This window comes from Pseudorca crassidens, chromosome 1, assembly GCF_039906515.1.
Source record: "Pseudorca crassidens isolate mPseCra1 chromosome 1, mPseCra1.hap1, whole genome shotgun sequence".
Taxonomy (NCBI): Eukaryota; Metazoa; Chordata; class Mammalia; order Artiodactyla; family Delphinidae; genus Pseudorca; species Pseudorca crassidens.
In genome coordinates this window covers 51,162,443-51,186,276 of record NC_090296.1, presented here as the reverse complement: position 1 = coordinate 51,186,276, position 23,834 = coordinate 51,162,443, and the positions used below count along the sequence as shown (strand labels likewise).

Below are 23,834 nucleotides of genomic sequence, written 5' to 3'. Positions count from 1 at the left end.
TCCACCTAAAATTTATATCACCATCCCCCAGGAGTAAGGGAGAAATCCAGTTTCGCTCCCTCCCAAATGGCTAGCTACTCACTCTAACTCAAGAAATATTAACCAAATGCATAATCATCGGTAAGCTTACTCTATTCTGGCACAATGTAGGCTCTCATAAACATTTGTTGAATGAATATTTAGATAGTCATTTACTCATTCATTCTTTCTACAAATATGCATTGAGTACCTACTATATGTGAACACTATGCTAGATATTGCATGTAACAGTAGTGACTCAGAACCTGTCCAGGAAGCTTGTAGTCTAGCAGTAAAGACAGGCATTAAATAAGTAATCATATAGCAATTATTTTGGACAAGATAACCTAAGATTCCTCTTGCTGTGAACACCCAAACTTGTTAGAAGAAATATGGTATGTTTTAAAATGCAGAGTTGGCGGCTGAGAGGCGGGGCGGGGGCAAGAGTGGCTTCTTTGCTTCATTGTGCCCTAGCGACACCCGGACACCGCGCGGGCCGCCGGCACCATGAAGATCTGGACTTCGGAGCACGTCTTTGACCACCCATGGGAAACTGTTACAACAGCTGCAATGCAGAAATACCCAAACCCTATGAATCCGAGTGTGTTTGGAGTCGATGCATTGGACAGACACATAGATCCCTCTGGAAAACTGCACAGCCATAGACTTCTCAGCACAGAGTGGGGACGGCCTTCCATTTTGAAATTTCTTATTGTTACAGCAAGAACCAAAACATATGTGCAAGAACATTCTGCAGTGGATCCCGTAGAGAAAACAATGGAAATTAAATCTACTAATATTTCATCTACAAATATGGTTTCAGTAGATGAGAGACATATACAAACTACTGCCTCAAGACCCAGAAAAAACTGTTTTGACTCAAGAAGCCATAATTACCATGAAAGAAGTCAGTCTCAGCAGTTAACCTCGAAGGACTGATGGCAAGTACGATACCGTCAAATGCTAATAAAGGCCGAGAAGCAAATGGAGTGGGTAATACATAAATTAAATGCTGAAATTGAGGGATTGACGGCTTCGGCAAGAGGGAGCATAAGGACACCAACAGCGGCAGCAGCATTTGTGAAGAAATGATAATGAAAGTTGATAAACAACACCCAGTTCCCCAGGTCTCTACAAGCTGACAGTATATTTATTTGTTATTTAAAAAAAATACAGGTCTTCCCTGGTGGCGCAGTGGTTGAGAATCTGCCTGCCAATGCAGGAGACACGGGTTCGAGCCCTAGTCCGAGAAGATTCCACATGCCACAGAGCAACTAAGCCTGGGCGCCACATACTACTTGATCCTGTGCCCTAGGGCCCGCGAGCCACAGCTACTGAGCCCACGCGCCACAACTACTGAAGCCTGTGCGCCTAGAGCCTGGTGCTCTGCAACGAGAGAAGCCACCGCAATGAGAAGCTGGTCAATACAACTAGAGAAAGCCCGCGCGCAGCAACGAAGACCCAATGCAACCAAAAATAAATAAATAAAATAAATTAATTTTTAAAAATAAATAAATAAATAAAAATACAACTATATTTTTGGTAGAATTTTGTTTTTTGATAAGCTGAAGAAAGACTATTTGACTTGATCAAAGCCAAGAGGTGCAGTGTTTCTAAATAAAAGGGATCGGCTGAAATTAGTGTTGTCTGAAATGACTGCCTGATTTTGAGGATTCCAGTATTTATGTGAAAATTTAACAATTTTTGAAAAATACTTGAAAATTGATATTGGCTGATTAAATCTCCTTAAGGTAGAATTTTAAAGCTTTTCACGCATTGGAACTCTACCTAGTTTTGGACCAACCCCAGAACCAAGCAGAGCCACCTCTTACATACCCACGACTACCCTGCTGCAATAAACTTGTAGAATTTGCATGAGGGAACTCACTTTTAAAGGAGAAACTGTATAGTTTTAAAAAGACATTGATTGTATAAAATAATTTGCTCTGCTATAAACCACCATTAAAAATCACAATGTTTTAATTTGGTACTTAACATTTTTGGAGTAAAAACTATCACAAAAGTAATAAATGACGCCAACAAAAATATACTTTATTGTGTTAAAGAGTACTGTATTGGTTTGCCAAAGTTTTGTAACTTAGTAAAGGTATTACCTTCCTTGGATTTGTACTTTATGACTTAGTATGCTGTATCGTGGGCTGGTCATGTTAACTGAAAAAGTCATTGCCAGAATTTTGCAGCACTCTAAACTTAAACAGAAGAACAGCTGTTCACATCTTTTAGCATTTCACATTTGCCTAACTTATAAATTGCCATGTGTCAAAATCATGGTTCCGTAATTGCTAAAGCATGATATGCCAGGTTATTTGAATCTAATTACTTTTTGAAGTTAATTACGACCACAAAACATCTTTTTTTACGTGAAGAGCTGTACATCATTTGAAATTACTCAAATGATGTCTTGCTCTGATGCATAAATTCCAGGGACTTAATGTCTTTAATAATACCGTGTCCCTGCAGGGGATGGGGGCCGTGGAGAAGAAAAAAGAATAATAGGGTGAAAAAAATCATTGACTTAAACTAACCAGTAGGTGAATTGCTTTGCAGCTTTTATTTATGGAAACCCTTGCTTTGGATGCCAGAGGGCAGCTGCAATCTGAAAACTAATCCAGTAAATGTATTTTGTTTTGTATTTTGTAGCAGGCAATTAATTATCCACCACTAAATAAATAAGAATATCTTTGATACTGGGAATTGTTGCATACAGAGTATTTTTGTTAAAAGGTGATGAGCTCTTGCCTTTATTTCACAGTACTTAAAGTGATAAACTTCTAGTCAGGTTTCCTATAAAAGAAACCAGTTAATATATGTACATAAACCACAAAAATAGTATAACAAACTATTTGAAAATTATTGTTTTTCGACTTAAAATATTGTTTAGCTTGAGACTTCTTAGGACGTTTGTAAAAGCAAGTTAAAGCCAATAAGATTTTTGATTTTTTTTGTAACCGGAGATGGTTTTTACAATTAAAATAACATTTCAACTAAACAAAACATTGCTAAATATTGATATTTAATAAGTTGCCTTGTATAATTTCTGAAAATTATATTTGTTCTGAAAAGTGTAAGAATACCCTAATGATAAAGATTTCTAAACAAAATTTTATCCTGTTTGATTTTTTTACTCTGATCTAATGACAAAATTCTATAAATTTTCATTTTCCAATGTAGTTACTTTTAGTTAAGTAGCTAGTAGTTAATGGCTTTTACCTGTTAAAATATAAATAACATAGCAAGCATCTGAGAGGACTAAACTGGAATAAAGTGTTCATGGGTTAGAATTAGACTCGGACTATGGAGTATATTATCCTATTTAATATTAAAGATGGATCTTATATGAATTAAGAAAAACCTTCCTGTTAATATAAGCTTCCTTTTAACTAAAAATAAATAAATAAAATGCAGAGTTGAGCTCCAGGGAATCCCAAAGATCAGGAACTAAGAGGGAACTGAAAACCATAGAGACTCCTCTGGGGAGATTTGTCCATCTAGGTAATAGGACCTGGATTCTGAGGGGAAAAGAGACAAGGCTTTGGGTAACTGTATTTAATTAAATTGTGGAGTGGAAATCCATGAAGATTTTTGGGAAGAATTAAGCACAACATATGAGACTTAAGTTCCAGTACTATTTGTTCGAACAATGACTATCTATGAGGTCACAGGCAAATCCCTTTACTCTTTTCAGCTTCCATTCCCCTCTTATAAAATGAGAGAACTGAATTAGAATACCTGTAAATTATGTTTCAGCTCAACATTTTAGGATTCTGTGATGAGAGACACCTTTGAAAATTTAATTTGGCAACAGTGTGAATGGTGGATTATTGTATTAGCCTCGTAACTGGTATTGCTGCCTCTAGGCTTGCTTTAACTGCAAATTAATCCCTTCACTGACCACAGTAGCCTTTCTTAAACAGGTCTAAATTTTATTCCCTGCTTGAACATTTTCAATCGTGTTCCAGAATTTTCAGGATAATGTTAAAAAGCCTTAGTTTAGCAAAAAAAATTGTTTTCATCATCTGGCTGCTTTATACTCATCTAATGTTCTCATCTAACATTTCTCCCTTTATAGTATAATTATTGGTTTATTTGTCTCTTCTAAACAATGTAAACTCATCTTTGCCTTTTTTTTTTTTTTTTGAACAAGAATTTTATTTAAACCACAAGACTCTTGACTTGAAGGGAAAACTGTCCAGGATTCATTTCTTTTAGAGTAATTTAAAGACAAGTAATTTATAATGTAACAGCTACATACAAAAAAGTTATAAAATTGTCCTTGGTTTTACAATGATAAATGAAAAGCATTAAAATTCTCCCATCGAACAAGGTATGCAAGGATTTTTATGTTGTTCTTTTTTTGTTAAACAGTGAGAGCAAAATAACTTACTGAAATATAAAGGCAAGAACTGAATGAGCATGCCACTAATGGAGAAAAGGGGGTATTTTCATAGAACCAGTATTTTTCCCCAACCCATCTCCATTAGATGTCGGTCAAAACATACCATTGGCGGGCTTCGCGGGCTTCCCTGGTGGCGCAACGGTTGAGAGTCCGCCTGCCGATGCAGGGGACACGGGTTCATGCCCCAGTCCGGGAAGATCCCACATGCCGCGGAGCGGCTGGGCCCGTGAGCCATGGCCGCTGAGCCTGCGCGTCCGGAGCCTGTGCTCCGCAACGGGAGAGGCCACAACAGTGAGAAGCCCGCGTACCGCAGAAAGAAAACAAAAACAAAACATACCATTGGGCATTTACTTAAAAAAAAAAAGCACTATGCTTGTGCACGTACACCAGTTACTTTATGTACAATAAAGGAAGGGGGAAGGGGAAAATGAAAGAATAGAGAAAACTATACTGTAGTAGTCAGGATGTGGTGGAACCAAATTGAGGTTTTCTAATTGAGAATGTCTTCTTGGTCTGGAGGAACAGAATTCCGGAGTAAAGTAGCAGGTTCCCTTTTTAGTAGACACCTCCTGTCTGCTGCTGGAACACACCAATTGTATCTTCAGCCTCTATTTCCAACTGTGCTGGTGTGTCTGTTTCATTGATTGGCTGCCCATCAAATTGGAATCTGATCTGCCTCATTGACATACCCTGTCGTTCACAATAGGCTTTCAATAGTTTACTAAGTGGTGTATGACTCTTAATCTTAAACTGCACCACAGAACAGTCCTGCCCCGCCACCTTCAAATTAATATGATCATTGTTCTCAGTCTTGACTCCTTCCTTGGGCTTTTCATCAGCCATGGCGAGCGCCAGATTCTCCTCAGCTGCCGCTTCACTAAAGAGGTGTCAGGTCCGCATCAAAAGAGCACACAAGCAGCACCAGGAGTGGCAGAAGAAGGAGGCGGCAGCGGTGGAGGAGGGAGAGCACCTTTGCCTTTTAAACATCTAGCACAGGTGCTGGCATACAGCAAGAACACCATAAATATTAAATGAATGAATAAGTGTACTGAAGTAAGAAGACCTGGTGGGTTTAGAAATAATTCTGACAATTGGCAGATGCCTTAAAGGTATGTGAGAATGTTTATACCTTACCAACAATGAGTATAAATGTTTGTTTTAACAGTATAAATTTTTGTTTTAAATGTTTGTTTAACTTATAGATCTTTGCAGATCTATAAGTAAATATGTTATCTCATTTTAATATAGTATTCTCTGATTAATAATAAAGTATTTTTCTCTTTTTTAAAAAAAAGAAATAATTCTGGAGGGAAGTAATGCAGTTCTGAACTGACATGGCAATACTAAGAAGGGGCAGTTGGGTATTAATTAGGAAATCATAGTGGAAACACAACCTATAAAACATGATCAAAGAGTGTCAACAGGGAAAAGGGAAACCACACTCCATCTCAGATGGGACTTGAACCCACGATCCCTGACTTTAGGAGGGACCTCGAACCCACTGTCTTTTAATTGAAACCACTCACCTAGTATAGGACTTACTGAAGCTCAGGTTCTTTTGTCTCTTTGCAGAAAAGGCAAAGTGGCAGGTGAAGAGTGGGTTTGTTAGCATACATAGGTCGCTTGTGAGAGATACAAACAGGCAGGCAAGGCAGCCCCAAGAACAAAGAGGGCTATATTTTTATAATCAAACAAAACGTGGGGAGGGGAGAAGACCACCTTCTTCCTCACTTTTTGGTAGATGTCAAGGTGATAGGGACAGAGTAAAGGAACAAAGTAGGTAATTAAATAGTTAATCCCACTAAGGGATTGTAAGTAGATAAAAAAGTATCAGAGACCCCTGTAAGTTAACGATTACTCAAGAAAGCAGGTTTGCTTAACCACAAAACCAAGCAGTCTTGCTTAGCAATAAAACCATGCAACAGGAGCATGAGACATGCCCCAAAACAATAAAACAATGGTGGTATGAGACCCACATCCTGTCCAGTGAGCTCAGTAAGTTATTGATTCCTAGGACATGCTCCTCTGGGCACATTAAAAACAAAAATATATGGGCTTCCCTGGTGGCGCAGTGGCTGGGAGTCTGCCTGTGGGTGCAGGGGACGCGGGTTCGTGCCCCGGTCCGGGAAGATTCCACATGCCGCGGAGCGGCTGGGCCCGTGAGCCATGGCCGCTGAGCCTGCGCGTCCGGAGCATGTGCTCCGCAATGGGAGAGGCCACAACAGTGAGAGGCCCACGTACCACAAAAAAAATAATAAAGAAAGAAAGAAAGGGTGACGTTATACTGAAACCTGAAATGATTTAACCATTTTTAGCATATGTTACTGCCTTTTTGCTTATTTCCATTGTGCCATGACAGTCCTGGCTTGACCATGTAGGGACAAGAAAAGTCCCCCAACCGACATGGAGGAGGAACTGATGATGAAAGTGTGACGCCCAACTTTTCCTTTGATTATAAAACCATAGCCCACTAAGTTCTCGGGGTGCAGCACCCTCTCTCCCTCCTGCTTATAAGCCTCACAAGCATCCTATTCTAATAAATCACTTAACTATCACTTTACCCCTCTCTGAATTCTTTCTTCCATGAGACAGAAAGAACTGGAGCTCCTCGGAGCCCCCTAGAGGTTTCAAAGGCTTACATCGTAAGTTCCTCCTTTGACCCTATATGGTCTAATTGGGATGGTCATGGAACTATTTAAGTAAAATATATATTAGCAAAATGGTGGTAATGTATACTAAAATACGGTCATTCATCTCAGGTTTTGGTATAATGTCCCCTTTCACCTAGTTTCTTTCCCCTTTCACCTATATTCCTGTCTTGGCTACATGCAGAAATGCAACCCTTTAAGGACCACTAACTCCCTGACTTTATGTGACAAGATTCAGACTCCATATCTACCGTCTTGTGTTTTAACTATCAGGGTTTGTGGCTTGAGTGTGCCTGGCACTTGGATGCATCTGGTCTTCCTTCAAGTTAAGAGTAGATTGTTGCTAGATAACTGGATTCTTTTCTTGAGTGGTCATTAGCTTACAAGAGTCTCCCAAACTCCGTTAAAATTTCCTGTCTTTAATCCCCTGGTGAGATTTCTAACCTAACTAATTATCCTACTCTAACCCTATCAAAAGCAGCACTATAAAGGTCTAATTCTTAGGTGTATATTTGTTAACTATATAGCTTTATTTAGTTTTTTTTTAAATTTAATTTATTTATTTATGTCTGCATTGGGTCTTTGTCGCTGTGCGCAGGCTTTCTCCAGTTGCGGCGAGCGGGGGCTACTCTTCGTTGCGGTGCGCAGGCTTCTCATTGTGATGGCTTCTCTTGTTGCAGAGCATGGGCTCTAGGTGTGTGGGCTTCAGTAGTTGTGGAGTGCAAGCTCTAGAGCACAGGTTCAGTATTTGTGGCACACGGGCTCAGCAGCTCCTCAGCATGTGGGATCTTCCCTGACCAGGGTTCGAACCCCGTGTCCCCTGCATGGTCAGGCGGATTCTAAACCACTGCACCACCAGGGAAGCCCCAGCTTTATTTAGTTTAGATGAAATCTACCATTAAAAAAACCAGCTCCAAGATCTGGTCCCAACGTGCTAGGGCAGACAAGTCTACACTGTCCATAGATTGTGACCTCTCTCTTTAAGAACATGATGACATTTGATTTTACTAGCTTGAACCCAGCTGAGCTACAAACCTGAGTAAAGTTTACTGTGGGCACAAATTCAGGAAGTCAGACATATTCAATTATCTGTTGAATGCCTGGTATGCACAGAAACCTGGAGAAACAAAATAAATGAAAAGTAATTTTAGGGAATTCCCTGGAGATTCAGTGGTTAGGACTCAGGTGCTCTCACTGCCAGGGGCAGGGGTTTGATCCCTGGTCGGGGAACTCCCACAAGCCATGCAGCATGGCCAAAAAATAAATAAATAAAATAAAATTACAACAGTTTGTCCAACATTTAAAATGTTCCCAGCTCCCAACTTTTTCTACAGGTTCGGAGGTATATTTTAACATACTTGTTTACACAGGTGTTTTATTTTTTTCATCTATGTTATTACCCACTCGAACAAAAAATAGGTAATTCCTATAAAGTCCAATTTCTTTGAAAATTCTAGGGTGTCGTTTTAGTTTAATTCTTTTTCTCTCTAGCCATAAGATTAACTGTTGGTAAATGCTGAGTAGTGCTTTCATGCTCTACAAGCAAGAATACTAAATAGGAAAAAAAGTAATTTTTTATTACCTTATCACCACTTTTCATGAACCAACTTTGTTTTTCAGAAGATAATCAACGGATAACCCTCTAGGTTCAAACTGTTGTACACAGAGACGCTCATTCAAGAATAAATCATATTGTCACGGTTGAAAAGTATTTTTGGACGCCATTTCACACTTGTGAAAGTACATCTTAGACAAAATGGAATATTTAATACAAATCTGGGACCAGCGAGAGGCGAGCACGCAAAATTTAAGTGGGCGAGACTACTACGACCCTAAGTGTGAGCGCCTCCCTCGCCCCACCCAGGGCCTGGCCCTTCTTTAATAAATGGAATAAGGAGTCCGAAGGGTATGTATCTGGGGTCTGGACGGTCTTTCCAAGCCTTAGATGCAGTTAAGCCAGCCACTCCATCCAACCCACTAGCGGCTGCAAAGTGGGAATTTGTTCAACAGGAATGGCCAAGTCAAATACTGTCATATCAAGTTCCCTTCTAACGTAGCAGGTGTCGCCTCCGGAGCACCAAAAACAAAACAAAACACCAGCCCATCAGCGCCGGGAAATGTCGCGCCCCAACTGGCACTAGGCAACTCGCAAAGGGCCGAAAGTTTGTAGGCAAAAAGGCTTCCCCGGTAACAGAGGAGCTGATGCCTTTCCTTAGGAAACTCAAGGACCCCACGTGTGCGCGCAGCGCATTAACGGTCAACAGCGGAAACTAGGACTCGGCCCCAAACTATAAGAGCTGCGTCCGTCAGCGCGCGCTCCCGGGAAAGGACGTGGCGCCCCCGCCGATCGCCGGTTTCGGGAGACGCGCGCCGCGTCCTCAGGTGGTAGGTGTCCGCCCGCCGCGGGCCGCAGCCACAGTGCGGACTTGACCCTGCAAGGGAGAGGGGACGCCGCCCGTTCCCGCAGGACTCGTGGAGCCGCTGTACAAAGAAACCGGAGACGTCGGCACCACGAGCAGGCAGGCAGATCCCCGAACAGCCGCGTGCTCTAGGACCCCGGCGGCGGCGCGGCGCGGCGCGGCCGGAAGGGGGAAGTTTCAAAGCCGAGAGGTGGCAGCTGGTTGCTGGAGCTACGGCGAGATGAAGTTGCACTGCGAGGTGGAGGTGATCAGTCGGCACTTGCCGGCCTTGGGACTGAGGAACAGGGGCAAGGGCGTCCGCGCGGTGTTGAGCCTCTGTCAGCAGGCGCCCAGGACTGAGCCGCGGCCCCGAGCGGGGGGCGAGCGGGGCGGCCGGCACCACGCCTGCCTGTTCATTTCCACTCTGAAGGACAAGCTCGGGACCCGCTATGAGGTGCGTGAAGCAGGCAGGTCAGGGGTGGCAGCCGGGCGCTCTTGCCCTAAGCGCCCGACTGTTCCCGAGGCTGGACTCCGTCTTAGGGGTTCCTGAGCGCCCGGCCCCCGAACCCCATGACCACCCGGACCCCGGCGTCTCCCTACGGACCCCGAGGAGGAACGATTTTGAGAGTGCACGTCTTATTTTTCTTGCCCATTTCTGCGACTTTGTATTGACAGCCTTGCTGTTTAGTTGCAGATAGCAGCCCCGCCCCTTTAAAGCCTTGGAAATTTCGGCCTGCCGGATTAAACTATAAACGAAGCATCAGTCCAGTTTGGGGGAACTGTAAAGTGACTACTCTTTGGTTCAGTAGATTGTGTTTCTCCACAGGCTTTTCGCTAGTTTTGTCTGTTTGTTGGTTTGTTTTGTTTGTTTTAAGGCTTTGTAGGGTGTTTCTAAGGTCATTAGGCCAGATTAGTACAGTAGTAAAGCAGTAATGCTTGGGTTGCATCTTGATATTTTTATTAAAGTTATTGGTTACTGCATCTCTCTCTCTTTTATTTCTCCTCAAATGTTTGATTTCCTAAGTCTTGATTGGTTAGGTCCAAGACTTTTTCGTATCTACCTAGCAGTAGTAAACCCTCCAGAAGAAGTTGGAAGTTCAAGTAGAATTTTTTGAAATAGAATTTTTAAAGTGCAAGTTTTATAAAATCCTTTTACGTTGATTACCAAGCACGTTATTTTGTGAAAATGACTGGAATACCTTTGTGCCTGCTATAATAAAATTGAGGGGACAATTCATCACCCACCATTGCATCTGACTCTTGACTGGACTTTATACAATTTCTGAGATTATTTCCCTTACAGTGTTTTACTCCTCAGTGAATACTCATAGTTGAGGAAAGGAGTTATTGCTGTTTCATTCAGAGCCACGTAAATGTTTGATGTGAGTAGTTGAAAGTCTAAATAATTCCCCCCTTTCCATGGAATCAATTCGTATAATTTTTCGAATTAAAAGGACTTTAGAAATCACCCAAATTTTAAAAGTTAGAAAACTGTTAGGTGACAAAAGCAAACTCATAACCAGAATTGGGTCTCCCTTTTCTCCCTGTTGTCTTCCCTAAAACCTATCTTTTCATGCCCAGCTTAGGTACTGCCTATTTTCAGAGTCTGTTATGATCTCTCCTTTAAAACGTTTATTGCACTAATAGTCAGTAGCTGACCTAACCAAAATTTTATTGTAAACTGCTAGTTGAAGACTTACTGTGTGCAGGGTGCAGTGCTAGATACTGTGGGAAATAAACCTGATTTGGTCACTGTTTTTCCAAGACCAGAAAGGGAGAAACAGAAACCACCACTTATAAAGGTGGGCTATGATAAGTGCTGTAATAAAGGTAGAAGCAGAGTAGTATAATATCAAACATGAGATCAATTCTGATTAAAGGTCTTGAGAAAGTTTTGTAGAAGAGGTGGTGCCACAGGGCTTGGGACATAGTAGGTGTCAAGTAAACATTTATTGGTTGAATTAAGGTGGTTTTGTCCTGGGCCTTGAAGAGTAGGTATTAGTGCTCAGTATGGAAGTATCTCGGGGCTCTTTCTTACAACCCTCTACCCTTCTGTCCTGACTTCAGCTGTCATCCATTTGACTGTGATTTCCAAATATGTTCTTTAGCTAGTCCTCTCCGTTAACTTCCAACTTGAGCCAGCTACCTACTGGAAATCTTCACTTGGATGTGTAGCAGTATTTCAAACTTAAAATATCCCCAGATTAATTTTCCTTGCCATCCCTAACCCTGCTTTTCCGACAGTCTTCTGCAACCCTTTAAGTAGTATTCTGCCCCATCCAGACACCTTAAAGCCTTTCCCTCCCCACATCCAATATATTATTGAATTCTTTCAATTCTACTTCCTAGGTAGCTTTCATATTTTCATACCTCCTTCCATCCCAGCTGTAATCTAAATCACCATTGTCCCTTGCCTCGCTAGTTTCTTAAAGGATCTTCCTACTTCTACCGTTGTCTTTTTCCATCCCATTCTCCCCGTCCCAAAGTTCATTCTTACACTGTAGTTAAAGGAAGCTTTTCCAAATGTAGACCTAATCATGTTCCTATCTTAAAGTCAGTCAGTGGATATCACTGTTCCTAGGATAAAATCCAAAATTCTTAATATGGTTTACAAAATCTTTCACCATCTAATCTCTGTTTACCTCTCTAGGCTCACCTGCCTCTTTTCACTGGATCTTTCAGGTGCACTGAACATCTTTCAGCTCCTCACAGCTACCAAGCTCTCTTACCTTGAAGGCTTTGAACACATTGTTCCATCTTCTTGGTATGCTACCTGCTGTGTCTTCCCCCAGTATCTTCAGTTGCCTAACATCTCTTAATCCTTCATTCTTACCTTTAAGGTCACTTTCATACCCCTTCGCTAATAAGGTCTTACAGCAGCCTGTACTTCCCTTCTTTTAATATTTGTTATGCTTGTAATTACTTGTTTAATAACTGTCTCTTATGAGATCGCCAACTTGATTAGTGTAATTACCATGCTGGTCTTACTTACCACTGTTGTCCCAAGCCCCCTGTCATAGTACCTGGTACATAGTGGCTTCTCAATAAATAGTTGCTGCATTGAAGTCTGAAGCAGAAGCAACATTAGTCATTAAAAATTTTTGAGCAGCTGTTATGTGTCAGTCACTTTTCTGGCTCCAGGGAAATAAAGGTGAACAAAGGAGACAAGATTCCTGCTTTCACTGAGTTTATATCTTGTGGGAGGCATGCCCACCCCAGACTAATGGGCTGAAGTTAAGAAGGCAAGTAGCTGCTATTGGCAATGGGAGAAAAGAAACATTCTCCTCAAACACAGGGGTTTCTGTTTTCGAAGAAGAAAGAGTTACTGGACAGGTAGAACAATTATGTCTTTTTTTGTGGCTGCATCGGGTCTTCGTTGCAGTGTGCAGGCTTCTCATTGCGGTGGCTTCTCTTGTTGCGGAGCACGGGCTTTAGGTGCATGGGCTTCAGTAGCTGTGGCTCGCGGGCTCTAGAGCGCAGGCTCAGTAGTTGTGGCGCACGGGCTTAGTTGCTCTACGGCATGTGGGATCTTCCAGGACCAGGACTCAAACCCGTGTCCCCTGCATTGGCAGGCGGATTCTTAACCACTGCACCACCAAGGAAGGCCCAGAACAATTATATCTTACCAGATGCTAGATAAGGAGTGTAAATACCCCAAAAACCACCCAAACAAAAACCTTTAAATCTTAAAACCACAGAACACCCAGACTTAAGAACTAAAGGCCAAACCAAACCTGGCAAAGTGACTGGCACATTCCAGTTGTAATAAATATTGAATAACAGTACCTGGTTTTGTCCTTTTTTCCCATTGGTTTTAAGCAGCTAAAGGAGAACATTGAGCAGTTCTTCACCAAATTTGTGGATGAGGGGAAAGCCACTGTTCGGTTAAAGGAGCCTCCCGTGGATATCTGTCTAAGTAAGGTATGGTATTAAAAACGTTAATGCTTAGATTGGTTGACTGTAAAGAGAATAGAGGCTCTTTTAGGATCCTGATACCCACATAGCTGAACAGAGACAGTCACTTGCTGGTATGTTTGAAGAAGTGATGGCAGTTTCCCTGGCATGCATGTATGGCCTCTAAAACGGCAGAGTCAGTCTCAGAAAAGTTGCCCAGGATGGGAAGGAAAACTGGGTTTGCTTCTGTGCCCAAGATGGCCTCAGGGTGTTCTTAGACAGAACTCTATAAGGCAGGTGGCACAGGTCTACGTTTTGCCAGCTGAATCACAGGTGATGAATCTAAATTTGGTGTTAAAAAAAAAGAATGAAATACAATTAGAAACACTTCAGGGGGTATTTTACTTACTATAATCACTTTTTAAAATACATAAACCATTAGAATAAAAAACTGTTTTCTTCTTTGCCTTACCTCACTTTTTCCTTTTCCCCCTTCCCAGAGGGTAGGAGCAGTGATCTGTTCAACCTTGCGGTATCCTTAACCCCAAGGCACGTGCTTTGTAAACATTAAAAGTTTAATAACTGTTTAAGGTATTTGTATTGAATGGAGGTGTTTTGTCCTACCTCCTCCTGTTCTTGTGGTTTTCCATTTTCTCTTATATTCAGCCTATCTTTCCACTAACTCCTTCTACCTAAAAACAAGCTGAGAGGTCTTACCAATTTAAAAAGTAGAATAGACAAATTTCTGGAAAATCAAGGCTAAATCTATTGGCTCCACTTTCTTGCTATCTCTTTTGACCTCTGCTTTCACTGGTTATTCACAAAACACTGCCTCAGAGATCAGTGATCTCCCTCCCATTTGCCAAATCACATTGCCGTTATTTCTTATCCTTTTTGAGCTCTGTAGAACTCGACACTGATGACCACTCTGGACCTACTGGCTGGACTACTTCACCCAGGTCACCAGACTTTCCTCACTCCACTTGACTGTGTATACTGCTGCCAAAATAGCTCTTGTCCTGTAATTCTCAACTCAAAATTCTTCAGTGATTTCCCACAGCCTGATCATTCTATCCTCCTTACCTTGGCATCAAGCTCATCTGTAATCTATCCCCGTACTATATTTCTTCTCTTTTACAGCTCTACAAAGCTCCTACATTCCAACCAAATAGGATCATATACTTAGTTTCCCAAACTTGCTGAAAGTTCACTAGTCCTTCACATATAAACTTTATGAAACTTCTAAAGTGTCCTGCAAGTATTAGTTATTTTTATTGATGACTTAGTTCACATACCACTTTACTAGTGATTTCTATGTCCAGCTGGAAGCAGTCTCTTGCTTTTGATGTTTTCTAGTACTTTTGGCATTGAGTGCTATTTGGCCTTGCTTTTTTTTTTTTTTTTTTTTTGCGGTACGCGGGCCTCTCACCGTTGTGGCCTCTCCCGCTGTGGAGCACAGGCTCCGGATGCACAGGCCCAGCGGCCATGGCTCACGGTCCCAGCCGCTCCACGGCATGCGGGATCCTCTTGGACCGGGGCACGAACCCGCGTCCCCTGCATCGGCAGGCGGACCCCCAACCACTGCGCCACCAGGGAAGCCCTGGCCTTGCTTTTGACAGGGCCGTTGCTTTTCACAATTCCTAGTGTTTGTGAATAACCCCCCCTAGGTGTTTTGCAGTGCACCGCACTACCTTATTCTATCTCAGAGGCACTGGAGATTTGGGTCAGTTCATCTTTTCTTTTTTTTTTGACTTTGGTTACTAAGTTTAAGTAACTTTTTTTGTGTGTTTTTTTTGGATTATAGTCGTTGGGTCAGTTCATCTTAAACCCAAATCTTAAGTGGAATCTTTTCATGCTTTCCTGTTTTATTTTATACTCTTATGGCTCCCCCTGTGAACAGTTTTATTTAGCGTATATCTCTCAATATAATTTTTTCAAAAACGTTTAAAGTTTTTTGTATCTGTATTGAAATTTAGTGAAAATAGAATACTAAAAAAATTTGTACAGCCATTTTCGATAAATGATTGCATGATTTGCATATATAACTTTACAGACTTTGTTTAGGATAGATTAGCATGGATGCATTATCTAAAATGGAATTTATAATTGTACAACTTATTTTTATGTATTCAGGCCAATTCCAGCAGTCTAAAGGGTTTCCTTTCAGCTGTGAGACTGGCTCACAGAGGCTGTGATGTTGAGGCACCACTTTTAACCTTCACACCAGTGAAGACTTCAGAATTTGAAAAATTTAAAACTAAGATGGTTATCACATCCAAAAAGGACTATCCTCTAAGCAAGAACTTCCCCTATTCTCTGGAACATCTTCAGACTTCTTATTGTGGGCTTGCCCGGGTTGATATACGTATGCTTTCCTTAAAAAACCTTAGAAAATTAGACTTGAGTCACAACCATATAAAAAAGCTTCCAGCTACAATTGGAGACCTCATCCACCTTCAAGAACTTAACCTGAATGATAATCACTTGGAGTCATTTAGTGTAGCCTTGTGTCAGTCTACACTCCAGAAGTCACTTCGGAGTTTGGATCTCAGCAAGAACAAAATTAAGGCACTCCCTGTGCAGTTTTGCCAGCTCCAAGAGCTTACAGATTTAAAACTTGATGATAATGAATTGATTCGACTTCCTTTCAAGATGGGACAACTGACAAACCTGCGTTTTTTGTCAGCGGCTCGAAATAAGCTTCCGTTTTTGCCTAGTGAATTTAAAAATTTATCTCTTGAGTACTTGGATCTTTTTGGAAATATTTTTGAACAACCAGAAGTCCTTCCAGTTATAAAGCTGCAAATGCCATTAACTTTATTGGAATCTTCTGCGCGAACCGTACTATATAATAGGTAAGCCTTTAATAGCATCCTGGTATTCTCATCATCCTCAGAGTAACAAAGTCTTTAACATAGCTTATGACGCTGTGCACAATGACGCTTTGCTCCAGTGGCCGTCTTGCTGTTCCTTACCTCTGCTTAGAATGCTTTTCCTCCAGAAAGTCTCATAGCTTACTTTCTCACTTCAGTTCTCTGCACAAGTGGCACCCCAGAAAGGTCTTTCCTGACTACTCTATCTAAAGTGTTATCCCCCACCCCCTTACATTGCTTGATTTTTTTGTCATAGGATTTATTACCTGGAATGATACATATTTTTTAACATTTGTTCGTTTTCTGTCAGATATTCTCACTAGAATGTAAGATCCATGAGGGCATGGACTTTGCCTTATTCTCCACTATTTCCCTTGGGTCTAAAATGTGATATCTATCCCCCATACCTGCAATATGTTAGGGAATGAATGAATGAAGAATGAGTGAGTGAGTGAATAAATCAATGAATGACATTGTTTCTCAGAGTCTGGTTCCCTGACCAGCAGCATCAGCATCACCTAGGAATTTGTTAGAGGTGCAAGTTCTTGAGCTTCACCTCACACTGGCTGAATCAGAAATTCTGAGGGTGGGGTCCAGCTCTCTGTGTTTTAACAAGTCCTCCAGGTATCTCTGATACAGTCTAAAAGTTTGAGAACTCCAATCTGACATAGTGGTAAAGTGTGGTCTTTGGAGTCAGACTTAGGTGTGATTTCTGGCTTCACCCCTTAGTGTGGCTTTAGCAAGTTATTTAACCTCTTTGATTGAATCTCATCTGTGGAGCAGGAACAATAATACCCACTTTACAGAGTTGTGAAGATAAATGATCTAATGTAATGGCAAAGCATTTGGCATATAGGAGGACTCAGTAGCTCCTGGTTCTCTTCCCTTGTCTTTGAACACTAACTGCAGTTGGTCATGAGACACCAAACTCCAGTTATTCATTTTATTCAGGCTTTCATATAGGAGTGGAAGCTAAGATGTGAACCAAATTACTATTGAGTGCTTATAAAATGGTAGGAACACCATATTTTGAAGAAGAGATTCTTAACTTTTTTTTAGTGGGGAGAGACTCTTAAAAAAAGAAAAATGACAGAAGTTATGGGCCTAGAAAAATGCACACATGAATAAGCACAGACTTTTGCGTACAACTTTATAATGCTCATAGACCCCACTGAAACCCAAGCCAGTCTTTCCTCTTCACCATCCCTAGCTTAAGAGCTCTTATCCTAAAGCAGTGGTTCTCAAATTTTACTTCACATTTAGAATCACCTAAGGAGCTTCAAAAAATTCTGATGGTTAGTCCCCACCCCAGACTTATTAAATCAGAATGTTTGGGAGGGGACTTCCCTGGTGGCGCAGTGGTTAAGAATCCGCCTGCCAATGCAGGGGACACGGGTTAGATCCCTGCTCCGGGAAGGTCCCACATGCTGTGGAGCAACTAAGCCTGTGTACCACAACTACTGAGCCTGCACTCTAGAGCCCGGGAGCCACAACTACTGAGCCCGCGTGCTGCAACTACTGAAGCCCGGGCACCCTAGAGCCTGTGCTCTGCAACAAGAGAAGCCCGCGCACCGCCATGAAGAGTAGCCCCCGCTCACCACAACTAGAGAAAGCCCATGTGCAGCAACGAAGACCCAACTCAACCAAAAATAAATAAATAAAATATAAATAAATTTGAAAAAGAAAAAAAAGAATGGGAGTAGGACCCAGTATTTTTCTAACTCCCCAGGTATTCTAATGCATGGCCAGCTAGGATTAAGAACCGCAGCTTGCTTCTCAAACTTTAAGTGCATTCACATCACCTGGGAGTCTTGTTTAGCAGATTCTGTTTTAGAGGTCTGTAGTAGAGATCTGCTTTTTTTTTGAAATTTATTTTTATTTTTAACATCTTTATTGGAGTATAATTGCTTTACAGTGGTGTGTTAGTTTCTGCTTTATAACAAAGTGAATCAGTTATACATATGTTCCCATATCTCTTCCCTCTTGCCATATCTCTTCCCTCTTCCCTATCTTCCCTCCCACCCTCCCATCCCACCCCTCTAGGTGGTCACAAAGCACCAAGCTGATCTCCCTGTGCTATGCGGCTGCTTCCCACTAGCTATCTGTTTTACATTTGGTAGTGTATATATGTCCATGCCACTCTCTCACTTCGTCCCAACTTACCCTTCCCCCTCCCCATATCCTCAAGTCCATGCTCTAGTAGGTCTGTGTCTTTATTCCCGTCTTGCCCCTAGGTTCTTCATGACATTTTTTTTCTTAGATTCCATATATACGTGTTAGCATGCGGTATTTGTTTTTCTCCTTCTGACTGACTCCACTCTGTATGACAGACTCTAGGTCTATCCACCTCACTACAAATAACTCAATTTCGTTTCTTTTTATGGCTGAATAATATTCCATTGTATATGTGCCACATCTTCTTTATCCATTCATCTGTCGGTGGACACTTAGGTTGCTTCCATGTCCTGGCTATTGTAAATAGAGCTGCAGTGAACATTTTGGTACATGACTCTTTTTGAATTATGGTTTTCTCAGGGTATATGCCCAGTAGTGGGATTGCTGGGTCATATGGTAGTTCTATTTGTAGTTTTTTAAGGAACCTCCATACTGTTCTCCATAGTGGCTGTATCAGTTTACATTCCCACCAGCAGTGCAAGAGGGTTCCCTTTTCTCCACACCCTCTCCAGCATTTATTGTTTCTAGATTTTTTGATGATGGCCATTCTGACTGGTGTGAGATGATATCTCATTGTAGTTTTGATTTGCATTTCTCTAATGATTAATGATGTTGAGCATTCTTTCATGTGTTTGTTGGCAATCTGTATATCTTCTTTGGAGAAATGTCTATTTAGGTCTTCTGCCCATTTTTGGATTGCCTACATTCCAGGCGAGGCTGCTAGTCCATGAACTACACTTTGAATACAAAGGCTCTAAAAGTAACTAAGGGCTCATTGTTTTAAGGCAGTGATCCTCAGAAGTTGAGAGTGCATCACAATCATGCTTATTGTAACAGTACTTACTAAAGCAGATTGCTGGTCCCCACCCTCAGAGATTCTTACTCAGTAAATTTGGAGTGGGGATGAAACTGCATCTATAACAAGTTCCAAGGGAATGTTGATGCTGCTGCTCGGGGCACCACACTTTGAGAAACACTGGTTTAAGGCATTGACTCTTAACTAGGTTTTGAGAATTACCTATTAAATGACAATACATGTAAGTACCTAGAACAGTGTCTTGTTCATAATAGGTCCCAATAAATACTTACTGGATGTATAAATACAAGTAATTTGCTTCTCTGGCAATTAAAAACCAATGTTGTTATCATTAGTTGTGGAGGAGTTCCTAAATAATATAGATGAGAAATATATATCTAGATTTTCTGGTAATCTAGGTCCTAGATTCTACCTCAGACCAACTAGTTCAGAATCTCCAGAGATGGACCCCTATTGTATGTCATGTATTTTTTTAAATCTCCAGAAGTGATACTGATGATTCAGGTTAAGACCACTGATTTGTGAGAAACATGTGTCTTTTGGAAATGTACTTCTCCCGAGTTTCTTGTTCTGTGTTTTCTCTGAGACTTACATATGAAAAAAATATATATATTGTACTTATTCAAATTTGAAAATTACGTCCAAATGAGAAATACTATAAATGGTTACTGATGATTTGAAAAGATCATAACAGATTGGCTGACTCTGATCTTTACTAAAGTATAATTTTGCATGTTTTGAGCTCCCTTGTTTTAAAGAGAATATAGATCCAAAGCCATGAGAACAGCATCTGTTATCTAGCTATTGATAAATTGTCCTAACTGGGACTTCCCTGGAGGCACAGTGGTTAAGAATCCGCCTGCCAATGCAGGGGACACGGGTTCAATCCCTGGTCTGGGAAGATCCCACGTGCCGCGGAGCAGCTGAAGCCGTGCGCCACAACTACTGAGCCTGCACTCTAGAGCCTGCGAGCCACAGCTACTGAAGCCCGCACACCTAGAGCCCACACACCAAGAGAAGCCACCGCAATGAGAAGGCCGCGCATTGCAACAAAGAGTAGCCCCCACTCATCTCAACTAGAGAAAGCCCTCGTGCAGCAACAAAGACCCAATGCAGCCAAAAATAACTAAATTTATTTTTAAAAAAATTGTCCTAACTACTGGTTATAAACATAAAGTTATAGTCTATTAGAAAAATATGTTGTAACTTAAATTATGTTGGATAGAAAGTACAGTTTTTAACTGTTTCCTGTTTCCTTAGACTATAACCAATAGCCTGGAATGTAAACATTGTTACTTACACAAGTAAGTAACTTGTGAAAAAAATTGTTACTTACACAAATAATAAATTCGTACATGTGAAAAAATTAAAAATTGCAAACAAGGCCAATACCAAATCCCTTAGGAAGAGTAGGCCACTATTTTTGATTTGATGTGTATCTTTTCAGACTTTTCTAATAGGGTTTTAAACTCCAGTTTAAATTATAATAGTAGGTTTTATTTATTGAAAAAGATCTGAACACCTATTATGTGCCAGCCTAGGTACTAGAGAAACAACAAAGAGAACAGTGTGGGGGAGACGCAAAGTGATGGCGGTATGGTTGTGTTTAGGGTGGAGTAGCGAGCTGGGAGGTGGGCAGGCAACCTCAAGAAACTGTCTCTTAGTGTCTTGTAGATGAGGGTTTTGAGTTTGACTTGATTTGATTTTTTTTTTTGACTTACTTGGATTTTAATTGTATTGGGCGCCATTGAAATTTTAAGCAAATTTTAAGTGAATGAATTTAAGCAAGGTTAAATTGCTTACTTGGCTACTAAAGTAAAACTAATGTCCCAAACAACATGTGTTTTAAATTTGTTTCACACAGTTTAAAATTCCCTTTTGAACATTTGATGCCTATGAGAGTATATGGATTGATTGATTGATTTTTAAATTAATTTATTTTTGGCTGCGTTGGGTCTTCGTTGCAGTGCGCGGGCTTCTCATTGGGGTGGCTTCTCGTTGTGGAGCATGGGCTCTAGGCACGCGGGCTTCAGTAGTTGTGGCACACAGGCCTTAGTTGCTCGGCGGCATGTGGGATCTTCCCAGACCAGGGCTCGAACCCGTGTCCCCAGCATTGGCAGGCGGATTCTTAACCACTGTGCCACCAGGGAAGCCCCTATATGGATTTATTTAAATAAATGTTTCTTCACAGATAGAACGAGTAATTCTCTCATTATCATTTATAAGAATTGTATGACAGAGCCATACGTTTAAATTATGTTACACTGGTCATACAGTATAATTATATAAAGGACAGATGGCTCTTTCATTGTATTCAGTGGGTTATGCTAATTAAGTGGCAGTGCTAAAAGATACTTTATGGAGTGGTATAGATCCTCTTAGGTTTACAAAATATGTCATATGCTGTTACTTAGTATATTTTCCCCATTTGTACCAGTTAGGAAAATAAAACAATATATTGAGTTAATTAAGAGTAATTTTATTTTTCCATTGTTATAATTTCAGTGTCCAGTAATTCATGAAGTTTTGAAGTTTGAATCTAGTACATGAAGTTTGGAATCTAGTAACACATTAAAAACTATTTTTAAAATATTTTTTTCCAATAGGATTCCATATGGCTCTCATATCATTCCTTTCCATCTTTGCCAAGATTTGGATACTGCAAAAACGTGTGTTTGTGGAAGATTCTGTCTAAGTTGTTTTATTCAAGGAACTACTACCATGAACCTACACTCTGTTGCTCACACTGTGGTCTTAGTAGATAATATGGGTGGTACTGAAGCACCTGTTGTCTCTTACTTCTGTTCTCTAACCTGTTATGTAAATTCCTGTGATATGTTAATGTAATAAGTGATACCACAAAAAGAAATTTCATTTAGTTACAGGCCAATTTGGGACTCACTTATTGTTTACATGTCAAATTGGAGAAAGGGAAGCTTTTCTTGGGTTTTGTATACTTGCTTGAGGGGAAAAATGCGTTAGTGTAACATTTTCGATCATTTGGCTGTAATATCTTAATTTCATTAAAACCTAATTTTATTGTGGTGTTAACTTTTATCAGCTTATTGCACTTGTGTTATTTCAGCCTAGTGTTTCCAGAATGGGTTGTGGGGCTATTTTTTAATGTTAAAACAGATATTGATCCCAACCACTCTGGTCATAGAATTTTCTTATCAGTTTTCATCTTGTGTTTCAGTTAAAGAAATTGAATTTCTAGGACTTCCCTGGTGGTCCAGTGGCTAAGACTCTGCTCCCAGTGCAGGGGGCCCAGGTTCAATCCCGGGTCAGGGAACTAGATCCCATATGCCACAACTAAGACCCAGTGCAGCCAAATAAATATCAAAAAAAAAAAATTGAGTTTCTGTATGCAGAAAATATACTTTGCACTAATATAGTCTAAACTGTAGTGAGAACTTGTTTGATATGAAACTACATATAAGTTTTTAAGCACTTTTGTGTTTTTCAGGTATATTATTCTAAATATATATGGAATTTTATATTCACCATACATAAAGTAGGAGTTGCTTTGGACAGACTTAAGCTTTTACAAGTTTTATAATATTAATTCCATAATCTTTGTTGTGATTTCTAAGATTTTTAATTTTTAGGGCTGGAATGAAGTTTTGGGGTTGGGTGGGAGTAGCAGAAAATTGCTACGTTTACTAAGTTCTGTATTATATGAGGGTGGTTCTTTTTGTTTTAGTCACTTAATATGTTTAAGTTTTTTAATTAAAAAACTGATAGCAATATATCAGCCACAATATACCAGCTAAAGGATGATTAGGATTTGAACTAGAGCAGAGGATATATAAAAGGAACCAACTTAAAAGAATCTTGGAAAATGGAAGCAGAACTGTTTGATTCTCATTCCCACTGTCTTTCAAATCAGCCTCTCTCCTAGATCACTGCAACAGTGTCAGAACTAGCCTCTGGGAACAAAGGAGGGGAAAGAGTGTAAGTATCTGGAGAAAAATCCTCTCTGTGAACCTAGATCGGGGATTTCCAGCCCAGGCTTTATACTGCCTTCTAAAAGTTAATTCACTTTTGCTCTTTAAAACTAAGAATTCTGTAATTAAGTATCTTAGGATTTTCTGAACTCATAAATTGGTGAGACATTGCCTGAAAATATTATAAAACTATATTAAAACATGGTTCTTTAAAAAGTGAAGTTTTGTGGCATAGTTAAAATTTAGTGCATATCTGATTTTTACATGTTCCTGTAGAAAGACAATTATTTCTTCATCAATAAATGTAGATATAAAAGTCTGTGTTGGGGGGCTTCCCTGGTGGCGCAGTGGTTGAGTCCGCCTGCTGATGCAGGGGACATGGGTTCATGCCCTGGTCCGGAAGATCCCACATGCCGCGGAGCGGCTGGGCCCGTGAGCCATGGCCGCTGAGCCTTCGCGTCCGGAGCCTGTGCTCTGCAACGGGAGAGGCCGCAACAGTGAGAGGCCCGCTTACCGCAAAAAAAAAAAAAAAAAAAAGTCTGTGTTGGGAATAAGTGCCCACCATGTTATTCCTACACCCTAGCCCTTTGCATTCTTGCTCATCTACAAGCCATCCCCATTGTAAGCATCTTAGCCTAAAATTCAT

The 23,834-nt window shown here is 40.7% G+C and overlaps 1 protein-coding gene and 2 pseudogenes across 3 annotated transcripts; 2 read left to right on the top strand and 1 right to left on the bottom strand.

Annotated features, from left to right (window-relative positions):
• The first annotated feature begins 441 nt into the window (after nucleotides 1–441).
• LOC137227242 (PRELI domain containing protein 3B pseudogene) lies at nucleotides 442–1,120 on the top strand (annotated as a pseudogene).
• Nucleotides 1,121–4,832: 3,712 nt separating this feature from the next.
• Nucleotides 4,833–5,396, bottom strand: LOC137227191 (small ubiquitin-related modifier 2 pseudogene; annotated as a pseudogene).
• A 4,065-nt stretch (nucleotides 5,397–9,461) lies between these two features.
• LRR1 (leucine rich repeat protein 1) lies at nucleotides 9,462–22,298 on the top strand. Of its 3 annotated transcripts, none has more exons than XM_067736792.1 (4): nucleotides 9,462–9,936; nucleotides 13,305–13,403; nucleotides 15,510–16,231; nucleotides 21,848–22,298. In XM_067736792.1, exons 1-4 carry the CDS (start codon nucleotides 9,724–9,726, stop codon nucleotides 22,086–22,088), a joined length of 1,275 nt encoding a protein of 424 aa, XP_067592893.1. In that variant the 5' UTR covers nucleotides 9,462–9,723; the 3' UTR covers nucleotides 22,089–22,298. The 3 variants fall into 3 exon arrangements, with proteins under 3 accessions (XP_067592893.1, XP_067592885.1, XP_067592903.1); XM_067736784.1 differs by having other exon boundaries at nucleotides 13,302–13,403; XM_067736802.1 differs by lacking the exon at nucleotides 15,510–16,231.
• Nucleotides 22,299–23,834: the final 1,536 nt, after the last annotated feature.

Excerpts from the sequence above, each read along its gene's own strand:
- LRR1 (XM_067736784.1), top strand. The coding sequence starts at position 9,724 with ATGAAGTTGCACTGCGAGGTGGAGGTGATCAGTCGGCACTTGCCGGCC. Across the intron at positions 13,404-15,509 it reads TGGATATCTGTCTAAGTAAG|GCCAATTCCAGCAGTCTAAA; the intron begins GTATGGTATTAA and ends TTATGTATTCAG. Across the intron at positions 16,232-21,847 it reads CGAACCGTACTATATAATAG|GATTCCATATGGCTCTCATA; the intron begins GTAAGCCTTTAA and ends TTTTTCCAATAG.